The sequence below is a fragment of the Erythranthe guttata genome, chromosome 6 (assembly GCF_056151865.1).
Source record: "Erythranthe guttata isolate IM_541 chromosome 6, IM_541, whole genome shotgun sequence".
Taxonomy (NCBI): domain Eukaryota; kingdom Viridiplantae; phylum Streptophyta; class Magnoliopsida; order Lamiales; family Phrymaceae; genus Erythranthe; species Erythranthe guttata.
In genome coordinates this window covers 360,678-381,544 of record NC_142538.1, presented here as the reverse complement: position 1 = coordinate 381,544, position 20,867 = coordinate 360,678, and the positions used below count along the sequence as shown (strand labels likewise).

General features: G+C 36.7%; 6 protein-coding genes across 6 annotated transcripts; 3 read left to right on the top strand and 3 right to left on the bottom strand.

Moving 5' to 3' along the window:
- Positions 1-43: 43 nt before the first annotated feature.
- Positions 44-1,324, bottom strand: ITPK1 (Inositol 1,3,4-trisphosphate 5/6-kinase family protein). Its single transcript, XM_012989151.2, has one exon. It carries the CDS (start codon positions 1,264-1,266, stop codon positions 292-294), a length of 975 nt encoding a protein of 324 aa, XP_012844605.2. The 5' UTR covers positions 1,267-1,324; the 3' UTR covers positions 44-291.
- A 108-nt stretch (positions 1,325-1,432) lies between these two features.
- Positions 1,433-6,765, top strand: TOZ (Transducin family protein / WD-40 repeat family protein). Its single transcript, XM_012988684.2, has 14 exons — positions 1,433-1,905; positions 2,101-2,286; positions 2,416-2,565; positions 2,824-3,038; positions 3,274-3,559; positions 3,819-3,953; positions 4,100-4,218; positions 4,393-4,549; positions 4,688-4,934; positions 5,023-5,099; positions 5,440-5,559; positions 5,756-5,886; positions 5,981-6,155; positions 6,245-6,765. Exons 1-14 carry the CDS (start codon positions 1,612-1,614, stop codon positions 6,572-6,574), a joined length of 2,622 nt encoding a protein of 873 aa, XP_012844138.2. The 5' UTR covers positions 1,433-1,611; the 3' UTR covers positions 6,575-6,765.
- A 1,951-nt stretch (positions 6,766-8,716) lies between these two features.
- On the top strand, positions 8,717-11,048 carry LOC105964308 (cinnamoyl-CoA reductase-like SNL6). The gene is made up of 4 exons (XM_012988841.2): positions 8,717-9,188; positions 9,554-9,711; positions 10,144-10,688; positions 10,800-11,048. Exons 1-4 carry the CDS (start codon positions 9,056-9,058, stop codon positions 10,915-10,917), a joined length of 954 nt encoding a protein of 317 aa, XP_012844295.2. The 5' UTR covers positions 8,717-9,055; the 3' UTR covers positions 10,918-11,048.
- A 272-nt stretch (positions 11,049-11,320) lies between these two features.
- Positions 11,321-13,452, bottom strand: LOC105964301 (uncharacterized). The gene is made up of 7 exons (XM_012988834.2): positions 13,116-13,452; positions 12,909-13,013; positions 12,669-12,783; positions 12,308-12,423; positions 12,048-12,236; positions 11,800-11,942; positions 11,321-11,676 (listed from the first exon to the last, which is right to left on the bottom strand). The coding sequence occupies exons 1-7, from the start codon at positions 13,241-13,243 to the stop codon at positions 11,492-11,494; spliced, it is 981 nt and encodes a 326-aa protein (XP_012844288.2). The 5' UTR covers positions 13,244-13,452; the 3' UTR covers positions 11,321-11,491.
- Positions 13,453-15,238: 1,786 nt separating this feature from the next.
- On the bottom strand, positions 15,239-18,874 carry LOC105964179 (weak chloroplast movement under blue light protein (DUF827)). The gene is made up of 3 exons (XM_012988710.2): positions 18,370-18,874; positions 17,796-18,000; positions 15,239-17,530 (listed from the first exon to the last, which is right to left on the bottom strand). The coding sequence occupies exons 1-3, from the start codon at positions 18,384-18,386 to the stop codon at positions 15,398-15,400; spliced, it is 2,355 nt and encodes a 784-aa protein (XP_012844164.2). The 5' UTR covers positions 18,387-18,874; the 3' UTR covers positions 15,239-15,397.
- A 907-nt stretch (positions 18,875-19,781) lies between these two features.
- LOC105964367 (uncharacterized) lies at positions 19,782-20,428 on the top strand. The gene has a single exon (XM_012988894.2). It carries the CDS (start codon positions 19,834-19,836, stop codon positions 20,248-20,250), a length of 417 nt encoding a protein of 138 aa, XP_012844348.1. The 5' UTR covers positions 19,782-19,833; the 3' UTR covers positions 20,251-20,428.
- The last annotated feature ends 439 nt before the right edge of the window (positions 20,429-20,867 follow it).

Below are 20,867 nucleotides of genomic sequence, written 5' to 3'. Positions count from 1 at the left end.
ACTATTCCCGATTTCTTTTTCAAAAAAAAAAAAACAATAAAAATAATAGCCAATCAACACAACATTTTTATTCTTAACATTATCAAGTACCGAGTCTTGAATTCTAAAACAGTAGAAAAGAACCAAGATTTTGTGATCAAGATCATTCACATCATATCTTGAAAACCCTAATACTGAATTTGCTCGGCATGTCGTCAATCGAAAAGAACTACTCAAAGGCAACAAAGGCATTGCTATAATCAACAACTCGATCATAAGTTTTACCTCGAGTGAGCGCCGGGACAATGCAGCTTACACTGTCTCGGAATCATTAGAAACCACACTCGGCTTGTGCTGCACAGTGTCAAGGAAGAAATCCGTCAAAATAGTCTCGTAAGAGGGCATCTTCGCGTAACCTGGGAAGTAATTTATATCAATCACGAGATATTGATCTCCAGCACTGCCATCCCTTATCATATCAAAGTTGAAAAGATTCAACTTCAAAGCCTGCCTCATTTTACTAGCAACTTCATTCACAAAACTCAAAGGGGGCAACTCAGCAATCTCCATTAGCTTTGAAACACCTTCGTCTCTCTGATCTTGAGCAGTGACATTCGATATCTGCGAAAAAGATAACAAATTTACCGGAGAACCCAATTTCTCATCGGAGATATCCGGGAGTGATTTCCTCTTGACACATTGAATGTGCTGACCGGCTACGTAGACTTTGAAAATCACTCCTCCATGGTTCACAAACTCCTGCAATATAAAAGCAGAGTTCAGCTTCAATTCTTTCAAACCCTCCTCGTTGAAAACCAGATACATTTGGTGAGATCCAGCCGTGCCGTTTGCCAACAGAGGCTTCGCAATCACGGGGAACTTGATCCCCTTCGCCGCAACGCCGTCGAACAGCGATTCAGGACTTTCCACAAACACCTGCTTCGGGATCCCGAGCGAAACTTCGTGAGCGATATTCAGCTCGTTGAAGAATTCGAGCATGGTGATTCGGTTGTGGATGCGGTCGATTGCGTCGGGATTGTCGATAACGACGATATCTGGGTGTTGTGAAACGAATTGCCGGAGTTGATTGATCCATTCTGGATCGGACAATTTGTGGATGAGACAATCGAAGGGGAGCTGGTCGATCAAGGGTTTCGTGGGCTGGATAGGGATTAGTTCAATTCCTCGTTCCTCGGCGAGATTGACCAGAGATGGCTGAATGAAGCTCTGGATTTTCTTTGGTGCGAGCGCGTATCCTATGCGGTACGTCGTCGTTTTCCCCGCCATCGCTGCTGAAATTATCTGCTGCACTTAACTACAAGAAGAGACGGGGGGCCATATACAATTATTTATTTATTTTATTTATTTAAATGTTGCGTAAGTCTTCCGGTCAACTGATTAGTGTATTACAGCCACAGGTCATTTTTTTATTTATTTTTTATTTTAATTTTAATTTTAATTTTTATTTTTTAGGAGAATAAATATTAAAAATATTTTTTTCCTTTGGAGGTTTTGCTGATGTGTAATATAAGAAGCGCGTGACTCTTCGTTACCGATTTTGTAATATGCTCCGCCACCCGAAATCCTAAAACCCTAAACCCCACTTCTGTAAAACCATCGCCGTTGGGAATCATGGCGGTGCAACTGAAGAAGAACTACAAGAGCTTTCGTTCTCTGCAGCAATTTTACACGGGCGGGCCTTACGCCGTCTCCTCCGATGGTTCCTTCCTCGTCTGCGCTTGCGACGAAACCATCAAAATCGTGGAAACTTCTAATGCCGCCGTCAAATCCACCATTGAAGGCGATTCCCAGCCGGTTACTGCCCTTCTCCTCAGTCCCGATGACAAATTCATCTTCTCCGCCAGCCACAGTCGCCAAATTCGAGTCTGGGAGATCTCAACCCTCAAATGCCTGCGCTCCTGGAAGGTTTATTTTAAATTTTTTATTTTATATGTTTGCCATTAGTTAATTTCAGTAAGTAGTTGTTGCTTAAGAAGATAAATTAAGAATAATTTTCTTTTGAATTCACTTGTATGAGCTTAATTACATGGTTCTGGAGCACTTGGTAAATATGAAGGTTACTTTTTACTGAGTGAAGTGTGTTTTGTTGCTCTGAAATAGGGGCACGAAGAAGGGCCGATAATGGGAATGGCTTGCCATGCATCAGGGGGGTTGCTCGCAACAGCAGGGGCTGATAAGAGGGTGCAAGTGTGGGATGTGGATGGAGGCTTCTGCACACATTATTTCAAGGGGCATAAAGGGTTGGTAACCAGTATTATTTTCCACCCTGACCCGAATCGTCTGCTTGTGAGTTTTTCTTAGCTGAAAAGACAAGTATTACTACATGATTTCTAATCTTTTTAGTTGTTCAATACTCAGTTACAGCTGGGGAGATTTAAGTGTGAAGCGAGCTTAATAGTTGTTCATTATTTTCAGCTTTTCTCTGGTGGTGATGATGCCACTGTTCGGGTGTGGGATCTTACCAGCAAAAAGTGTGTTGCGACACTAGAAAAACATCAATCAACGGTCACTTCCCTGGCAATATCTGAAGACGGGTGGAACTTGCTTACTGCCGGAAGAGATAAGGTATGAAAAAATTGTTTTGCTCTGTCTATGTTACCAGTTCCTCTGACTGCATATTGGGGACGATAACTGCAATGAGCTGAATTAGATGTTTGTTTGTTGTACGGTCATTGGGATAAATGTAGTATGTCTAATATGCTCTAAGAGCTAGTTAGTTTATCCGTGCTTCTTTAATATTCTTTTTTTTTTATTTGTGTGTGTTTGTCTTTTTGTTACACAACGTAATATATTAGCCACATGATGATTTTATTGTGATTGTAGATTGTAAATATTTGGAACCTGCACGACTATAGCTGTGCGACTACTGTACCGACGTATGAGGCACTAGAAGCTGTGTGTGCACTAGATTCAGCATCCCCCTTTGCCTTGTGTTTGTCGTCATTTGCCCAAAAACATGGGAAGAAGAGCACTTCATCGTCTATTCAATTCATCACAGTTGGTGAACGTGGGATTGTGCGTGTATGGAACTCGAATGGGTAGGAATTCATCCATAGTTCTCAAATACTTCAAAATTTTCATGAAGTGACAGCATTGGTTTCTGTGTGAACCTCAGGATTCTTGTTTGTTTTATGTGTAAACTCATCTGGAGTTGCAGTGTCATGAATTTAGATAATTTATCGCTTTGACTGTGGATCTTTTGAATGAAAAAATCCTAATGGGTGGTTAAGTTTTAGTTAGCTCTTATCAACTTTTATAATCTCTCTGCAACAGGGCAATGCTGCTCTTTGAGCAGAAATCTTCAGATGTGAGTGTCAAATCGGACAATGATGAGGTTAAAAGGGGCTTTACCTCTGCTATGATGCTGCCATTGGGTCAAGGATTGCTCTGTGCTACAGCTGACCAACAGTTTCTTATTTATGATTTGGATAAACATGCCGATGACAGTCTGAACTTGATGCTTAAAAAGAGACTGATTGGATACAATGAAGAGATTGTAGACATGAAGTTTTTGGACGAAAAAGAACAATTTCTGGCAGTTGCTACAAGGGTTGAACAAGTAAGCTGTTTCAAATTGTCAGAATCTTATTGAATGCTGTCAAGATTCATGTGAACTCAATCTAATAAATTCTGATCAGTCTGTCCATTACAACTTTTTTGTTGTGATAGTGCCTAAAGCTATAATCAAGGAAAAAAAATCAATTGACTGGGACATCATTACTGGCTTCTTTTCTGTGTGATTAGATGTCAATTATGATGTTAATTGTGGTTTTTAGTTCTTTATCTTTGATCTTTGTTTTGTCTTTCATGATTTGTAGGTACGAGTATATGATCTGGCAACAATGTCATGTTCCTATGTATTGAGTGGCCATACTGATAAAGTTCTATGCATTGATACCTACGCGCCAAGTTCTGGAAGAGCACTTATTGCTACAGGAAGCAAAGACAACAGCGTGAGTTGTACACTTTGTCATTGATGCTCTCTTTTATTGGTGTAGATAGTTCTCACAGATGATTTCATCTTCAGGGAGGACCTATTACTTGCACTCTGTTCTTATTAAAGATTGCATATTTAGTTCTGATATTATTATCTTCACAGGTTAGGCTGTGGGAAGGCCAAAGCGGGCACTGTATTGGAATTGGCAAAGGTCACATGGGGGCTGTTGGGGCAGTTGCTTTCTCGCGGAAAAAAAGCAACTTTTTTGTTAGTGGTAGTAGGTAATTGCATTGGAGTCTTCTTTTGTAATCAGTTTGTATATAATTTCTATGAAGATCTGACAGAGGAAGAAGTTCCCCAGTATTGTTGTAAACTTGGACTGCTAGGTATGCACTTCTTTTCTCATCTGTCTCTGAGAGTTCCCATTTTTTTTTCTTCTTTTTTGGCTTGGTCAGTGATCGTATGCTGAAGGTATGGAGCTTTGATGGAATCTCAGACGATGGTGGGGAAGTTTCCGAGTTGAAAGTAAAAGCAGGAGTGGCGGCCCATGACAAAGATATAAACTCATTAGCGATTGCACCCAACGATACCCTTGTTTGCAGTGGTTCAGAGGTTAGTAAGTTATACGAGTGAGTTGTCATTTCCAACTTGACACTTGCGATTAGTAAATATCTGAACAAACTGGGAAGGTGACATAAAGGGAGAAAACTATGGTGACAATCTATATTTTACCTTTCTCCTAATATGCAGGATCGCACAGCATGTATATGGAGGCTCCCTGATCTGGTTCCTGTGGTTGTACTGAAAGGACATAAAAAGGGAATTTGGTCTGTGGAGTTTTCTCCAGTTGACCAATGTGTATTGACAGCCTCTACTGATAAGACTATAAAACTATGGGCTATCTCCGATGGTTCGTGTCTAAAAACATTTGAAGGACATACATCAAGTGTCATTCGAGCTTCATATATTACACGAGGGGCTCAATTTATTTCTTGTGGTAATTTAGCCTGTTAATTTCAAACCTGTTTTTCACTGCTTTAATGTATTTTACCTTTGGTTCTAAGTAGATTTGAATCCATTATTAGGCGCTGATGGCTTGGTGAAGCTATGGACTGTCAAAACCAACGAATGCGTGGCCACTTATGATGAACATGAAGACAAGGTGCGGAGCTTTTCTAGTGACAAAACAACTGCATCTTGAAAGGCTTCTTGTTTGAGACATATTTTTTTGTCTTTCCTTCATGATAGATTGAGCTGTTAGAAAAACTCATTTTTTTGTCCTATATGTCAAACCATTATCGAACAGATTTTTGCGTACCGAACTCGACATTCTAGTGCATTCAAAATATTCTTCATATATGTTTATCTCTCAAAAGTTAGATCTTTGTATGTTAATTAGGTTTCTATTTAGAGTCTGCGATTTGTTTGTCATCATTAAACATTAGTTTCTTTTTAGACTTAGAGCAGGGCATTTTCCTTTCCTTACGCTGTAAATTTTGCAGATATGGGGATTGGCTATCGGGAAGCAGACAGAAATGCTTGCAACAGGCAGTGGTGATGGAGTTATTAATTTGTGGCATGACTCTACGGCTGAGGAGAAAGAGGAAGCTTTTCGGAAAGAAGTGAGTCATCACATTACCAACTTAAATTTCTTATTATTTTATGACCAATAAAACTTTGTGCAACACAAAATATTGTGGCATACACATGTACAAATATTCATGGACACGTGCAACATAGTACATATGCACGTACATATGAATTGATTTATGTCACATTTGTTTTAGTTTTAGTATATAAAATTTACTTTTGTTGCAGGAGGAAGATGTTTTGAGAGGGCAGGAACTAGAAAACGCCGTAGTAGATGCTGACTATGCAAGAGCTATTCAACTTGCGTTTGAACTTCGTAGACCTCATAAACTTTTCCAGTTATTTAGTGACCTCAGCAGGTGACATTTTTATTTCTATCTCATTATGTTGCTTCATATCTCTGTAAATATGTACATATTTTTTTTTGGAAATCTTAGCTTGAACTCATTACAGGAAGGAAGATGCCAATGTTCATATCGAAAAGGCTCTTTCTCCTCTTGGCAAAGAACAGCTCGTTATACTTTTGGAATACATCAGAGAATGGAATACAAAACCAAAACTGTGTCATATAGCACAGTTTGTGCTGTATCGTTTAGTTAGCATCTTCTCTCCTACAGAGATTGTCGAGGTATTTGCACGTTGGCTTTGCTGGCATTCTTCTCTTTTCCTTCTTCTAATCGTTATAAGATTTTGATTTTGATTTTTCTCCGGTGACAGATGAAGAACATTGGAGAAGTAATTGAAGGACTTATTCCATATTCACAGAGGCATTTTACTAGAATAGATAGGTTGGAAAGAAGCACGTTTCTATTGGACTACACATTGACACGTATGTCTGTTATAGAACCTGAAAAGGAGACAAAGTCAACTGTTGACAAAGGCGGAAAAAAGAAGTTGAACGATGCAGCTCCAAATACAGGGGATGATGACATGGAAACGGAAGACATGCCGGTGAAGAAGAGGAAATCTCGAAAATCCCAAGATAGAAAGCAGAAGAAAGCCAAGGTGGCTTATGTAAGTGCTTCTGCTGTATCGACACATGCATAGTACGTGTAGTAAATTCATTTATTATCATCTTTTTTACAAGTTACGGTTTCTTTTGACATGTGCAATTTTGAAGGCCTTTGGTGATTTGATCACACATTGTAATGGTGAGGGATTAATTTGTCTTGGAAATTATATTATTGTTGTATAACTGAGATTATGGACTTGGTGCAAATTGAGCTGTTTGGTGTTTAGTTAGGTTTTATTTATTTATTTTTAAATAAAGGTACTCGGGCAGAAAAAAAAAAATTATGTTCGTTGCTGTTGTCGACAGTTGAAAGGTGCATTATAAGGTGTTACGTCGTTTCATTTGCCGGGTTTATTTCATCCAAGTGGTATGTCGTTTCATTTGCCGGGTCGTGATTTTGATCCATTTATTGCTTATGGGCCCGGATCTGATATCCAGGCTCAAACAGCCTGTTGTGAAATCATTTGAATGACCCGGATCCGGACCCATGTGAGAAATGGAGCATGATTAACGGTGGGTGTTGGGGAAGTTTGTGGGCTTGGATGTTTTGCCTTCTCAACTACAGCTATTATAATTTATTACTACACAAATAAATGTATATATATATATATATATATATATATATATATATATATATATATATATATATATATATATATATATATATATATATATATATATATATATATATATATCAAGGTTGTAAAAATCGGTAATCGGGTCCGAGTCGGTCAGGCACCGGCTCACGATTAATCGGCGCGGCGGTGATTAATCAGTGATAAATCGGAAATAAATCGGTTTTTAAAATTTAATATAATATATTTCTAAATATTAGTTATAAATACTCCAAACATATAAAAAAGATATTTAAACATAGTTATATCTCCATCATGTATATATCCTAATAACATAATAAAAATTTAATAATCATAAGATCATAATACATAAATATCCTTATAAAATATAAATAAAAAAACAATTTTGTTGAATTTACATTTATTCTTGAACATTCGTGGCATACATCATTAGTTCTTTAACAATAACAATTAACATAAACAGAATAAGGCATAAGCTCATATTTTCTATTATTAAAATCCAACTTTTATTTTGAATTATAATAAAAAAAAAAAAAAAAAAAAAAAAACGATTTTTAACCGATTTTTGCCACCGAGTTTGACCCGCCTTAAAGGTTTGACCGCCTCAGACCGCCTCGGACCGACTCAGACCGCCTAAAACCGCCTCACAGGCAAAAAACCGATTTTTCAAACCTTTACACTAAAATCGTAAAGGTTTTGGACCGCCTCCGCCTCGGAGACCGATTAATCGGCCGTCTCGGCCGATTTTTAGAACACTGATATATATATATATATATATATATATATATATATATATATATATATATATATATATATATATATATATATTACTATATATATATATATAATAATGGCGACAAAGGAACGTTCGTAACAAAATTGAATACGAAAAGGAAAAATAATGAAAAATAAAATTAGTATTAAAATAAATGGTTATGAGGTTTTAACAAGTGGGCCAAGGTTGTGGATTATATGGTGCAGCAAGGACCACAGCCCATAAAGTAACTCCATATAGGCCCACAATTTGCTTCTACTAACCACCTTTTTAAGTGTGTTTTTTTCTGAGATTGTCTTTAATTAATTTGAGTTGAACTTTTATTTTTATTTTAACAAATCGAAATTATTCAAGAATACAAATTAAAAGTGCAAAAAGAAAAAGTGAATGTTTCTATTTTTTATTTAAAAAAAAAAGAAAAAAAAAAGTAAATAATTGTTGTTTGATAGAAGTAATTGTTGTACGACTTGATTCGAACAAATAGAAGCAAAAAATGATGGAAATGAAAAACTCCAAGAAGTTAGGTGGCTATTTGTGAATATTAATAGTAGTAAATAGTAATAATAAAATAAATATACATTTGGGTCCCAAAAGGCAATTAGTTTGAGAAAGCACCCTTTCTTTCCTACCAAACTTTTTAGCATAATGTTGTGTGGCAGCTGTGCTCTGTTGTTGGACATCTACCACCACAAGCCACAACACACTTTCCCCACCCCCACACCCACCCCCACCCCCACCCCCACCCCCGGTGTGTATGCATTTATGTACCTATAATTTTTCGTATTATCTTAATTTAATTTCCCCTCTTAATCAAACGTTAACGTTTTGGATTTCATGCTCAACTCTTTATATTTTCTCTTTAAAGAACAAAAAAAAATTAATTAATTAGTAAATTTCTTGTTGTTCCTCCTGTGGCTGGGCTAACTACTTCCTTCCCAACCATATGCCAAGTTGCTAGCCACACACTCTTTCAATGCTTTTCCTCTTCTTCTCTCTCTCTCTCATCTCTCTTTCTCTCTCTATAAATACAACAAAAAGACACCCACCTCCATAAACACACACACACAGATATTAGTAAGCATAGCTGTTCAGCTGATCCTAATCTCATACATCTAATCTATCTCTACCCATTCCAGTGTGTGAAAATGGCACCAGCTTTTATGTGGAACTCTTCCAAGACAGTTTGTGTGATGGACGCCTCCGGCCAGTTAGGCTCCGCCCTCGTCCGCCGTCTCTTGCAGAGAGGCTACACCGTCCACGCCGCCGTCCACGACCGTGGTAATTTCAAAACCCCCCTTTTCCTTTACTCCGTCCGTGCTCCTCTAAATCTGCCTGCTTTTCCATTTTAATTCAACTTTTTTTTAAAATCTAATCAAATCAAACCCTTCTTTTTTCTTTTTAATAATTTCGTAGACTTTTTTTAATTTTCTTTTAAGATTTTAAATTCGTAGACTTGTGCACGACTTGTTTACAATGATGAAATGGGCATCCATTTCTTTCTAATTTAGCCATATTTACATATATACCCTCCCCCACGTTCAAACCAGTTGACCATAACCTTGTTGTTTATTTCTTAGATTCTTGCAAAATTTAATTGCCAATAATTGCAATTCCATTAATTTATAAAATTTGGAATTTTACAGAGGAATTGCAGTGTTACAAGAGGCAGTCAATTGAGAACAAGAAATTGAGAGTATTCAATTCAGACCCATTGGATTATCACAGTATAATGGACGCTCTTAAGGGCTGTTGTGCTTTGTTCTACTCTTTCGAGCTTCCTTCCGACAACCCCACCTACGATGTAAGTTCTTTTTTATTACCAAAAAACCATTTCAATTAAAAAAAAATAATAATAATAGGGGCCTAATTTTTTAGCCTTTTGAATTTCGTTGCAGTTATATCTCATAAATGAATTTTAATAATACAATCATTACCCAACTTTTCCGGCGGTGCCTAATTTTTCTAAAATTGATTGGTTTCTTGATTTATGTTGTCTGTAATAAGTAGTGACGTCACTTTCCGGTAAACCAAATCCAGAGAAGACAAAAATCATAAACTAAATTCGCTGAATTTAAAAAAAAAACAAAAAAAAAAAAAACAGAGAGAATCTAGAAAGTTAAATTAATATTTATCCGACAAATTGAGCTGTAAACATGTCTGAATGCAGCATGTGATATTGTCATTAAATCGCGGTTTCATCTAATTAATAAAAACACGCTTTTTATTAATACAGGAATACATGGGTGAATTGGAAGTAAGAGCAGCTCATAATGTACTAGAAGCTTGTGCACAAACAGACACCATTGACAAGGTTGTTTTCACTTCTTCCGCCACAGCTGTCATCTGGAGGGGCCAACACCACCACAACGCCACCACCCTGCCGCCTCATCTCGACGAGAAAAACTGGAGCGACGTTAATTTCTGTAAAAAATTCAAGTTGTGGCATGGGCTGTCGAAGACGATAGCGGAGAAGACGGCGTGGGCGCTGGCGATGGACAGAGGAGTGAATATGGTTTCGATAAACGGAGGGCTTTTGATGTGTCCTAATTTGAGCATTAAGGATCCGTATTTGTTGGGTGCTGCTGAAATGTTTAAAGATGGTGTTTTTGTTACGGTGGATATCGAATTCTTGGTCGATGCCCACATTTGTGTGTTCGAGGATTCGTCTTCTTACGGAAGATACCTATGCTTTAATAGAATTATAAACTGCAACGAAGATGCCGATACCCTAGCGAATATGCTCTTACCGTCGTCACCTTTGTCTTCTCCACCTCATACGTAAGTTATTATTAGTAGTTGTATCGCAAATATATATCGTATTAATTATGTTACATATTATATATTATATATATTTAATAATAAATAAAATGGTGTATGTATGTGTTGCAGGTTGGAGGAAAACAGAGTGTACCACCAGCAGAGGATTAGTAATGAGAAACTAAACAAGCTTATGGTTGAATATGAGAGTGGGCTGCAAGAAGAAGAAGCATCAGCTGATGACGTGTGATTATTTATATATTGCATATAGATACATATATATATATATATGTATGTATGTATGTATGTATGTATGTATAGTCTATAGAGATAGATTATGCTCTTAATAATTCATTGAACCTAGGGTAGCCAAAAAGAAAAGTGTAAAGTGTAACTGATTACATGGGATTGATTATTCCATTCAATGAACTCAGCCACATTTTATTAACAGATGGCGCCATCCCAAATGGGATGTATTTTGATTATTTAAAAACTCTGTGCATGTGTGTACCAATAATTAAATCATTTCTCTGTAATAGTTTAAGGTTGCAACTTGGATGTAAGAAATGAGCCAAAATATTATTTCCACGACGAGCTCAGTGAACGAACGGAACCAAAACAATAAATGGGCAGGTGTTGAAACATGTTTGATGTATCGGAAAGGATAATCTTTAAGCCAATATATATTTCGTCTGTTACAAAATTTTAGAATACAGAATATACTTACAGATCTATATATATAACAGAGACATTAGCGTAGAACTGCAACATTCCACGTAAACTACTGCTGCTGCCTTTGGGTACGTACTACTATGCCTATACACTCAGGCACTGAGTAACAAGGAGACAACTGAAGAAAGCTTGTACTTACGTGATCTTGTAGAATTTTGTGGTTGAAAAACGACCTCTGTGCTCGATCGAACACTAATTTCTTCCGTCTGTGATGACCAAGAAGGTCCCTCAACACGATAATCGCGTCGTGCATACACAACTTGGACAGTAGGATGAACTGCAACCAACGTACCCAAAAGAAAAATTAAAAATAAAAGTCGCTTAATATTACAAAAAAAAGGGCAAATTACTCGAGGGCATGTTGAAATAGATACTGTGAGAGAAGATAGAGAAGCATTACCAAAACCAAACATGCTTATCTTCTGAACTGTGAGACGACTAACTTTTGATCTCTTGATCTTTCTCAATGCCTGAAGGTCGTCTTGTTTCCCTTTGAATTCAACAAATTCTCCTAGAATAAACTTGTTGCCTTTAATCTCTAACCTGCATTATATATTATATTAGCCAGCTTTATCGTAAATGTTAATGTATGACAGTAGTAGAGGCGACATAATCACAAAACGGGGAAAAAAAATCATTGTAACAGACCTATCCGAAATTGGGGCAGTGCTGAGAACAGAGTTAAGCTTCTCATAAAACGACTCCTGCGTTTTCTTATTTCGAGAAGTAAGTGCACCTTTGATCCATTTAGAATACAAACTTCTTTGCTCGGGTTTTAATTGTGCCAACTTATCGTAAGTAATGACCTCAGATGGGAAAAAATCTGAACGAACGAAACTGCAAGAAGAAGAGAAGAATTGTAAAAGAAACAGAGACTCAACAATACATAGCAACAGAAGAAAACATACCTAGAACTTGGGTTAGGACAGATGACTTTATAAGACAAATATCCTTGTGGAAGAGCAACTCCCCTTTGTTCGAGATATTCTTCAAGTATCGGAACTAACCGTTTGGTTTCAGATACCTGAAATAGCAGAAACTTAGTGCATTCTACATTTTCCGACAAATTTCTTACCTATTCCAGTGTCGCATATTCTACGAATGGAAACGGAAGTAATAGGTGAAAGTGAGAATAAGTTCGCCTAACAGAGAGAGTTTTCAGCGCGTAATGAATCGAAAACTAGTGCTAACTAAAAGCACATCATCCTAATATTTATGCAGTAGAATGAATTCTTAGACATTTTTAATGTCCCGAAGTAACTAACTTACAGGGTTCGGAAAACGCTCTGTTTTACGGTTGCTTGTATCGGTGCATACCCAATTATTATCCTTGTCAATCGACACAAACCCCGATACATTCTTCACCGAAATCACCACTGCCTCCCTTCAGAAAAATGCAAATGATGAAACAAATGATAACCTCACATTTTCACCGTTGTATATATATACATATACATACATATAAGAAGAAAACAAAGTGAATTAACAAAATGAGAGAAGAAAATATACTGATCAGTAAGGAGAACAAGGTCAATATTCTGGCGAGAAGCAGAATCGGGGTCTGGAATTTGGAGGCCCACGTAAACCTTGCATCCTTTGTATACCTTTTCCAACCTAAACGAATTGATAATTTGAATTGAAGATCAATTGATTTAGTAAAAATGGATAGATTAAAAAAAAAAAAAAAAAAAAAAAAAAAAAAAAGCAAAAGAACACCTTTTGGCGACGGCGAAGAGAGAATCGCAGTGGGAGGAATCGAGATCGAGGTCGGCGTCGTCTTCGTAGAAGAATCGCCTCACGAATCGGTAAAAAATCAAACCGCATAATATCTTCACCCACATCATTTTTTAGCTTTTGCTGAAATTTTCAGTTGATTTGATTAAAAAATGTGAAACCCTACCAACAAATATGCAGCAGCGGTAGTAAAGATTTTTGAATCTTAATGCTCAAGACTCAAGAGTCTTTCTGCAGGAAATTGCAGGGAAAAGAGATAATTGAAATTCCTTTTTCTTTTTTTGCCAATTCAATTTTAACCCTTACATTTTAACATTCCTTCAAATTGGACCCTTATATTTTGATTTTTGAACAATTCTGTAACATTGTCGCGCAGATATGCTAATTCGGTTTTGATCCTTTCATTTCAGCACTCATTCAAATTTGACCCCGATATTTTGATTTTTTGAACAATTCTGTAATATTGTCAAGCAGAAACAATAGCAGGAACAGGTCTATTAATATTTAATACTCATCGACTTTGAGTATTTTTTCTATTAATAAAAAAAATGTATAAGATATTTAAATTGAATTAGTAATACAATTAAAGAACAATTCAATATTCAATTCTTTGTTTAGTTAAAAGCAACGATACATCACTGCAGAAAAATAGTGTAGATATACACTGAGAGATGGACAAAAACAACTTAAAAAAAGCACTTTTTAAGTTATGAGCAAGCAAAAACTCATCAATTACGTCTGATTGGCAGTGCTCTTCTTCTTCAGTAAGCTTCCAAACTTTCCAAGCAAAGGCTTCTTTTTTTCACCAACTGTCGGATCAAGATTCTCGACTCCCTTGTTCTTGGCAGAACCTTCTTCGAGCTGCTTTGTCAACGCTTGAACTTTTATCATATAATCGGTTCCTAGTTTTCTCAGCTCCTCATTCTCTAGTTTAATTTTCTGCAGTTCATTTTCTCTGTCCATCGAATCCTCTTTTAATCTTGCGCTCTCGAATTTCGCTTTATCGAGGAGTTTCTGTAAGTTAATCGCATCGGCATCAGCTTTCTTGAAGGACCTTCTCCAGTTTTCTCCTTTCTCCATAGCTGCCAATGTCTTTTCTTCTGCAACTTGTAATAAACCAACAAGTCGGCTTATTTCTTGTTTTGGATCGTCGATCATGCGTTCGTACTTGTCGGTTGTCGCCTTCAAAACCCGGTCCATATATTCTATTTGCGTCTCGTAGTTGCCACGCTCCAATTGACAAGACATAAGCTTCTCTCTCGCATCGCTCGCTTCTGAAGTGGCCAGGCGTAACAAATCAACAACTCGGCTTTTTTCTTTTTTCGAATCACGGATCATGCTTTCGTACTTGTCGGTTGTTGCGATATAAACCTGCTTCATACATTCTATCTTCGTTTCGTATTTCTGACGCTCCAATTGGAAAGAAATAAGCTTCTCTTTCGCATCCCTTGCTTCTGAAGAGGCTACTTTCGAGGCTGATGCTAAACTTTCCAACGCCTTCTTGCTCTTTTCTTCTTCGGCCCTCGAAATCCGCAACTCCTTTACGAGCTTATCCTTCTCTTCCATTAGAGTCTGTATGCTAGCAGCTGCAGGGCTACTATTCTCATAGTTCATGGTTTTCTCTTCTTTCACAGTTTCAAGAACGGGAACAAAAACGCTAACCTTCTTTTTCTTCGGCATTATTTGAATGAATAGCTTCCTTCTTCTTCGGCACCGATTCCTCTAGATATATCCCGTCTCTGCCTCCCACTCGATAACCAAATTAGAACAAGAAAGACCCAATTTTTCACTGAAATTTCAAACACGTTTTGTAATACAGGAATTCATGCGTGAACTACAAGAGCAGCTAATTATAATGTCAAGGAAGAATGTCAACAGACAGACGCCATTGACAAGGTATTTTACTCATTATAATATACATGTAATAATAATAATAAAATAACAATGACAAAGTAAACAAAGCTTATGGTTGAATATGGGAGTGGAGAGCAACAACCATCACCCATTAGTAATACTCTCTGATGATTGTATAACTTGTTATTGGATCAGAAAGCACGCCACGCGATGACGTTGACTATGTAAGTATATGACCCAACAAAAACGAATTTACCCGATGCACATATATAATTGCAGAGAAAGAAAAGTTGATTAAAATAATAAATTAAAAAAAAAAAAACCTTGAACATCTATCAGAGGCTAAATACGAAAAACATTCCGAGTTTTTGAGCAAGCAACAGAAGAAGAAAGATAGATAGCCTTATTAATTACTTCTGATTGGTAGTGCTCTTCTTCTTCAATAGGCTTCCGAATTTTTGAAGCAGAGGCTTCTTCTTCTTCTCACTAGACGACTTTGAAGGCGATGTGCCGCCATTTTCAAGATCAGCACTACCTTCTGTAGTTTTCGATTCCACTTCATCCTCAATCGACAAGTCCATTTCGTCAATCTTGCAGCTCTCCCACATTTCAAGATCTAATACTTCTGCAGAATTTCCACTGCCCTTTTCTTTTAATTTCCCGTTTGAATTCTTCACTCTAAATTCAGAGGGCTTCTCCTTCATAAAACTCGTCCACTTTGGAAGCACATCGTACTCTTTTTCACTATCTGTCAGATCAAGATTCTCCTCTCCTTTCTTCTTGGCTAAAGCTTCTTCAAGCTGCTTTGTCAACACCTCAACCTTTATCGAAGAATCCGTTTCTCTTTTCCTTAGCTCCTCATTCTCGAGTATAATTTTCTTCAATTCATTTTCTCTGTCAATCGAATCCTCCTTTAATCTCATGCTCTCGGATTTTACTTCATCAAGAACTTCCTTTAAGTGAATGACCTCCGAATCAGCTTCCTTGAATGATTTTTTCCAGTTATCTCCCTCCTCTTTAATTGCACAAGCCTTTTCTTCCGTAACTTGTAGTAAATCAATAAGTCGGCTTATTTCGGTTTCCAGACCTGATTTCTCTTCTTCGGATTTTTTCACAGCGTCCATCAAATGGAGCTCTTTCTGGTCGAACTCAGCCTTCAAGTTATCATAATCTTGATTCGAATGTTGGATTGAATTAGTAAGAGCGTCAATATCTTGTTTTGCATCGTCCAACATGCTTTCGTACTTCTCGGTTGTTGCCTTCAAAACCAGCCTCAGATCTTCTATTTGCGTTTCGTAATTCTCACGCTCCAATTGGATAGAAATAAGCTTCTCTTTTGCATCTCTTGCTTCTGTAGAGACTTCGTGTAAGGCCGATGCTAAACTTTCCAACGCCTTCTTGCTCTTTTCTTCTTCTTCCCTCGAAATCTCCAACTCGTTTACAAGCTTGTTCTTCTCGTCCAACAGAGTTCGTGCACCAGCAGTTGCAAGCTTCTCATTGGCCAATGCCTTTGTTTTCTCTTCTCCCACATTTTCAATCTCCAACTCGAGAAATTCAACCTTCTTCGCCATTTGAGAAGCTTCTTCCTTCGCTAATTCAAAGCAACGTACTGATTCCTCTAGATCCCGTTTCTGTTTACCATTCGAAATTTCCAATAAGCTGACATTTTCTTTAAGCGACAAAATCTCAAATTCTGCATCACGTAACAATTCTTTACTTTTTCCCAATTGTTGCATGACTGATTCGAGAGATTCTGATGCAGATTTTTCCAACCTATTTGCTTCTTCAGCCTGAGATTTTAACTCCTCAACTCTTCCATGAAACTCCTCCACTAATTTACAAGCATAAAATTCCGCAATTTTTGCAGCTTCCACATCGACACTAAGTTGCTCTAAATTCGCCTCTTTTTCAGCCAATTTCTCCTCGAGAATTTTCACCTTCTGAAGTTCTTCTCTCAGAGTATCTATCTCCGATTTTAAATCCGACACTAATTTATTATTCTCAATGGCCTCCATTTCGATCCTGGAATCAAGAACAGATTTAAGGTGGGCCATTTCAGAAGCTAGGGCTTTAACCTTATCCACATGAATCTCGGCTAATTTTGTTGCCTCGTCAGCATGTGACAATGCCTGGTTTTTTGCATCGCAAGTCATTGCTAGTTCCTGCTTCAGCTTCTGAAGTTCGAGTGTGGCGGATAGAAGAGCAGACACATCTACTGTGTGCTCGTTTCTCACAGCTTCTAGATCTTTCCGCCATTCTTCTTCTTTCTTCTGAGCTGCTTCCACGCCTGCTTGCTCTATCTCAACTGCTCGAAACTTTTCAATCTCGGAATTTTCTTCTGCTAGCTTTTGAGCCGCCAGAGCTTTTCTCAGGTTCTCGTTTGCTTCATCGGATAATCTCTGGGCTTCTTTCACTTCATCAAGAGCTTCTGCTTTTTCTTTCTCGACCAAAACCAACTTATCGTTGGCCTTCTTTAGATCTTCTTGAGCTAGATTTAATTCAGCTTGAAGTTCTGAAGGCTTCAATGTAGAAGTGGTTTTTTTCTGAGACAAAATAGAAAAATAATCATTAACAACAGCTTATTACAACTATTTTATCTCCACGATTTTTCTTGATCCAACATTTTTGCAATTCTCGACCATCGCTCATTTCAATACATGGTTGCTAAATCCGCCTACTACAATGATTTTTATCTACACAAGATATTTCTAGATCCAACATTTTTGCAATTTTCGACCACCACTCATTTCAAAATGCAATCATAGAGTACAAAAGAATATATATGAAATTAAATTTGCTTAAACTTACATCAGGCGGGGTGCTGATCTTGGGAGATAACCGATTAATTGTAGTCTTTAAGGCAACGGGCTTTGACGAACGATCAACCGAAAGGCCGCCATTTTGCGGGGAAGAAGTTGAAGTAGCAACAGGTTTAACCACTCCCCTGCTCGGTTTGCCGGCTTGGGGAGTTGCTGGTGATGCTTTAGTGCTAGGTTTTCCAGATAAAGCAGACCTATATAAGAAGAGAAAACCTTAATTCTATGAACACCATTTTTCTTAACTAAAGCAGACAATGCAAGATCAACAAATACATCAATTCTAACAGCCATGCAATTGACAGAATATGGTTTTTTCAAGCCAAATACAGAGAATCTTTCCATGAAATTTCACCATTGAAACAAACAAGGAAACTATGACAGAATTGCAGCCCGAAAACCAGGTAGCCAGAATATTTGAGTAAAAAAACAGAGATAAACCCCAAATTAGCAAAAATACCCAATAACGAAAATAAACATACCTCGATCATGAATCAATTTTAGAAATATCAAAATTTAAATAGCAACAAAATTAGATCGACCCACACAAATACCACTCCACTTACTTGGATTTGGCAGACATCGCGATAAACAAGTATCCTTTTGCAGCAAAAAGATGCTATAATTCCTTCAAAAAGAACCAAGGGTTTCTCTTTTTTTTTTTTTACTGAAATGCTAACATTGTACTATTTCTATATTTAAATTACAGTCTCCATAACTTACAGAAAAAATAAGAGAAAATTCGTTTGCGCAAATAGAGTTTCAAAACCTGTGAATCTACTGCTACGCAGTAGCAGCATAGAGATGAAAATGAGCACCCAAGAAGAAAGAGAAAAGGAGAATCATCAAAATTAAAAAGAAAAAGAAAATGATTTATTTTCTATTTATATGGTAATTTGGTACTTTGCTTTCACATGCTTATCTGTACTCTGTCAATTATATTATGCGCTTCTGCTTTTACTTCACAAATTTATATTATTAGTAATTGGCCAAATATTAATTGGGCTGATACGGATATATGTATGTACATTTACTTTGTGATTTCTTATGAGTTCAAAAAATAAATAATATATTTATTTATCTATTCATTTTAAGATATATAACATTATATCCTTTTACTCAAAAAAAAAAAAAACATTGTATCCTCGTGTTGAATCAACTTATTAATTATTATTATGAAAGACTTGGTCGTGATATACGTGTGTTGTTATTTATTTGGATAGTGATACTTGAATATAATTAATGGATAAATAACAAACAGCCTCATAACAAGGGACTTAAAATCCGTATAAGTCCAGATAAAAAAAACTCTAATTGCAAATGGGCCGATTCTCACGTCTTTTGTGTAAAATACTTGTCACAATACACTAATTTTCATCAATTCTATCAATTATACATTTATACTCTAACTTTATCAATATTGCACATTGACCCCGAGTTTGAACAAATATATCACATTAACCACCATATTCATAATTTTCTGAAAAAAATCTTGTTTTTTAGAAAACTAATTTTTTTCTGAAATTTTTTTCCTGCCGGTCTCCGGCGTTGAAAGTGAAATTAGACCAAACATTAGGGGTCAAAAGTATAATTTGTAGAAAATCAAAGTGTAAAAAGTAAATTTAAATTTTCCTCCGTGGGCTTGGTTGGTTTTGGGCTTCACTGAATTCATCTTAGCCTTTTGGAGTAAATAAACTTAATGGGCTCCGTTAAGGGTCAAGATGCAATTTCTCGGTTTTTTCCTGAAAGTTTCAACCCTAATAATATTTCAACACCAGGTGCTTTCCAGGTGGATTCTTTAATAAATAAATGATGTTTGGTCAAAAAACTCGAACAAAACCTTAATCCGCGTTTTTTTTTTCTAACTACGTAAGCCCATGTGTATGTATGTATATAATGTATGTCTATATATATGTATATGCCGTCCTCCTTCAATCAATCTCCGCTTCAGTAGAAAAATTAACGAACAATTAATCGTTTTAATAATAAAAATATATATATATATATAATTCCGTTTTAATCATTCTACAATGGAGAACAATTACGAGCGTATTTTCAACCGGTTCGACTCGAACGGAGACGGGAAGATATGCCCGGTGGAGCTGCGGAGGTGCGTGGGGTCAGTAGGCGGCGAGATGACGGAGGAGGAGGCGGCTGCGGCGGTGGTGCTGATGGACGGAGACGGAGACGGGCTGCTAGGATTGGAGGATTTCGTGAGAATCGTAGAAGGAGCGGGGGACGAAGAGAAGGCGAGCGATTTAAAGGAAGCGTTCAAAATGTACGAAATGGAGGGAAGCGGGTGCATTACACCAAAGAGCTTGAAAAGAATGTTGAGTAGATTAGGAGAGCGGAGGGACGTTGATGAGTGTACGGGTATGATTGCGAGATTCGATCTCAACGGTGACGGTGTACTCAATTTCGATGAGTTTAAGGAGATGATGGCATGATATTATATATATACATTGTGTTTTTAATTTGCATGTAAATTTTCAACTATTCATTCATTCTATTATTGATTGTCGATCAGTTGTAATGTGTAGTAGAGCGGTAGCTTGGTACGTTAGACATTCTTTAATTTCTCATGTATCTATCGATGTGTTTTATATTAGTGCTTATTAGTTTTTTTTTTATTTATTTAATTTATTTTAGATTTTTTTATTTTTTTTGCTTTATTCCTAATGTTTTACTATTTTCAATTATATATTGTTTTATGATATTATTAAATAAAAAGCACGAATGTCCAATGCAATGTAAACACTCAAAATATATAGAAACTTCTACATAATTTTCCTTAGAAACTTTTATTCTGACTTCAACCAAAACCCTAATTATAACCGACTTACTATTCCATTGTTGCAGATACTTACATGTATATTTTTTTGGTGCATAAATTTGAATTTTTTTCGTATATATGAAATATTAGTTGATTTTATGAGAATGTTTCAAAATCTTTGTCCTATTGGATCCAATTTTTTTATAATAATAATCACATTATGTTTGCCGAAACGTTTTCACTACGTTGTCTCACAGGTCACATATGTGACCGAGTTAAACTACGTCAGCA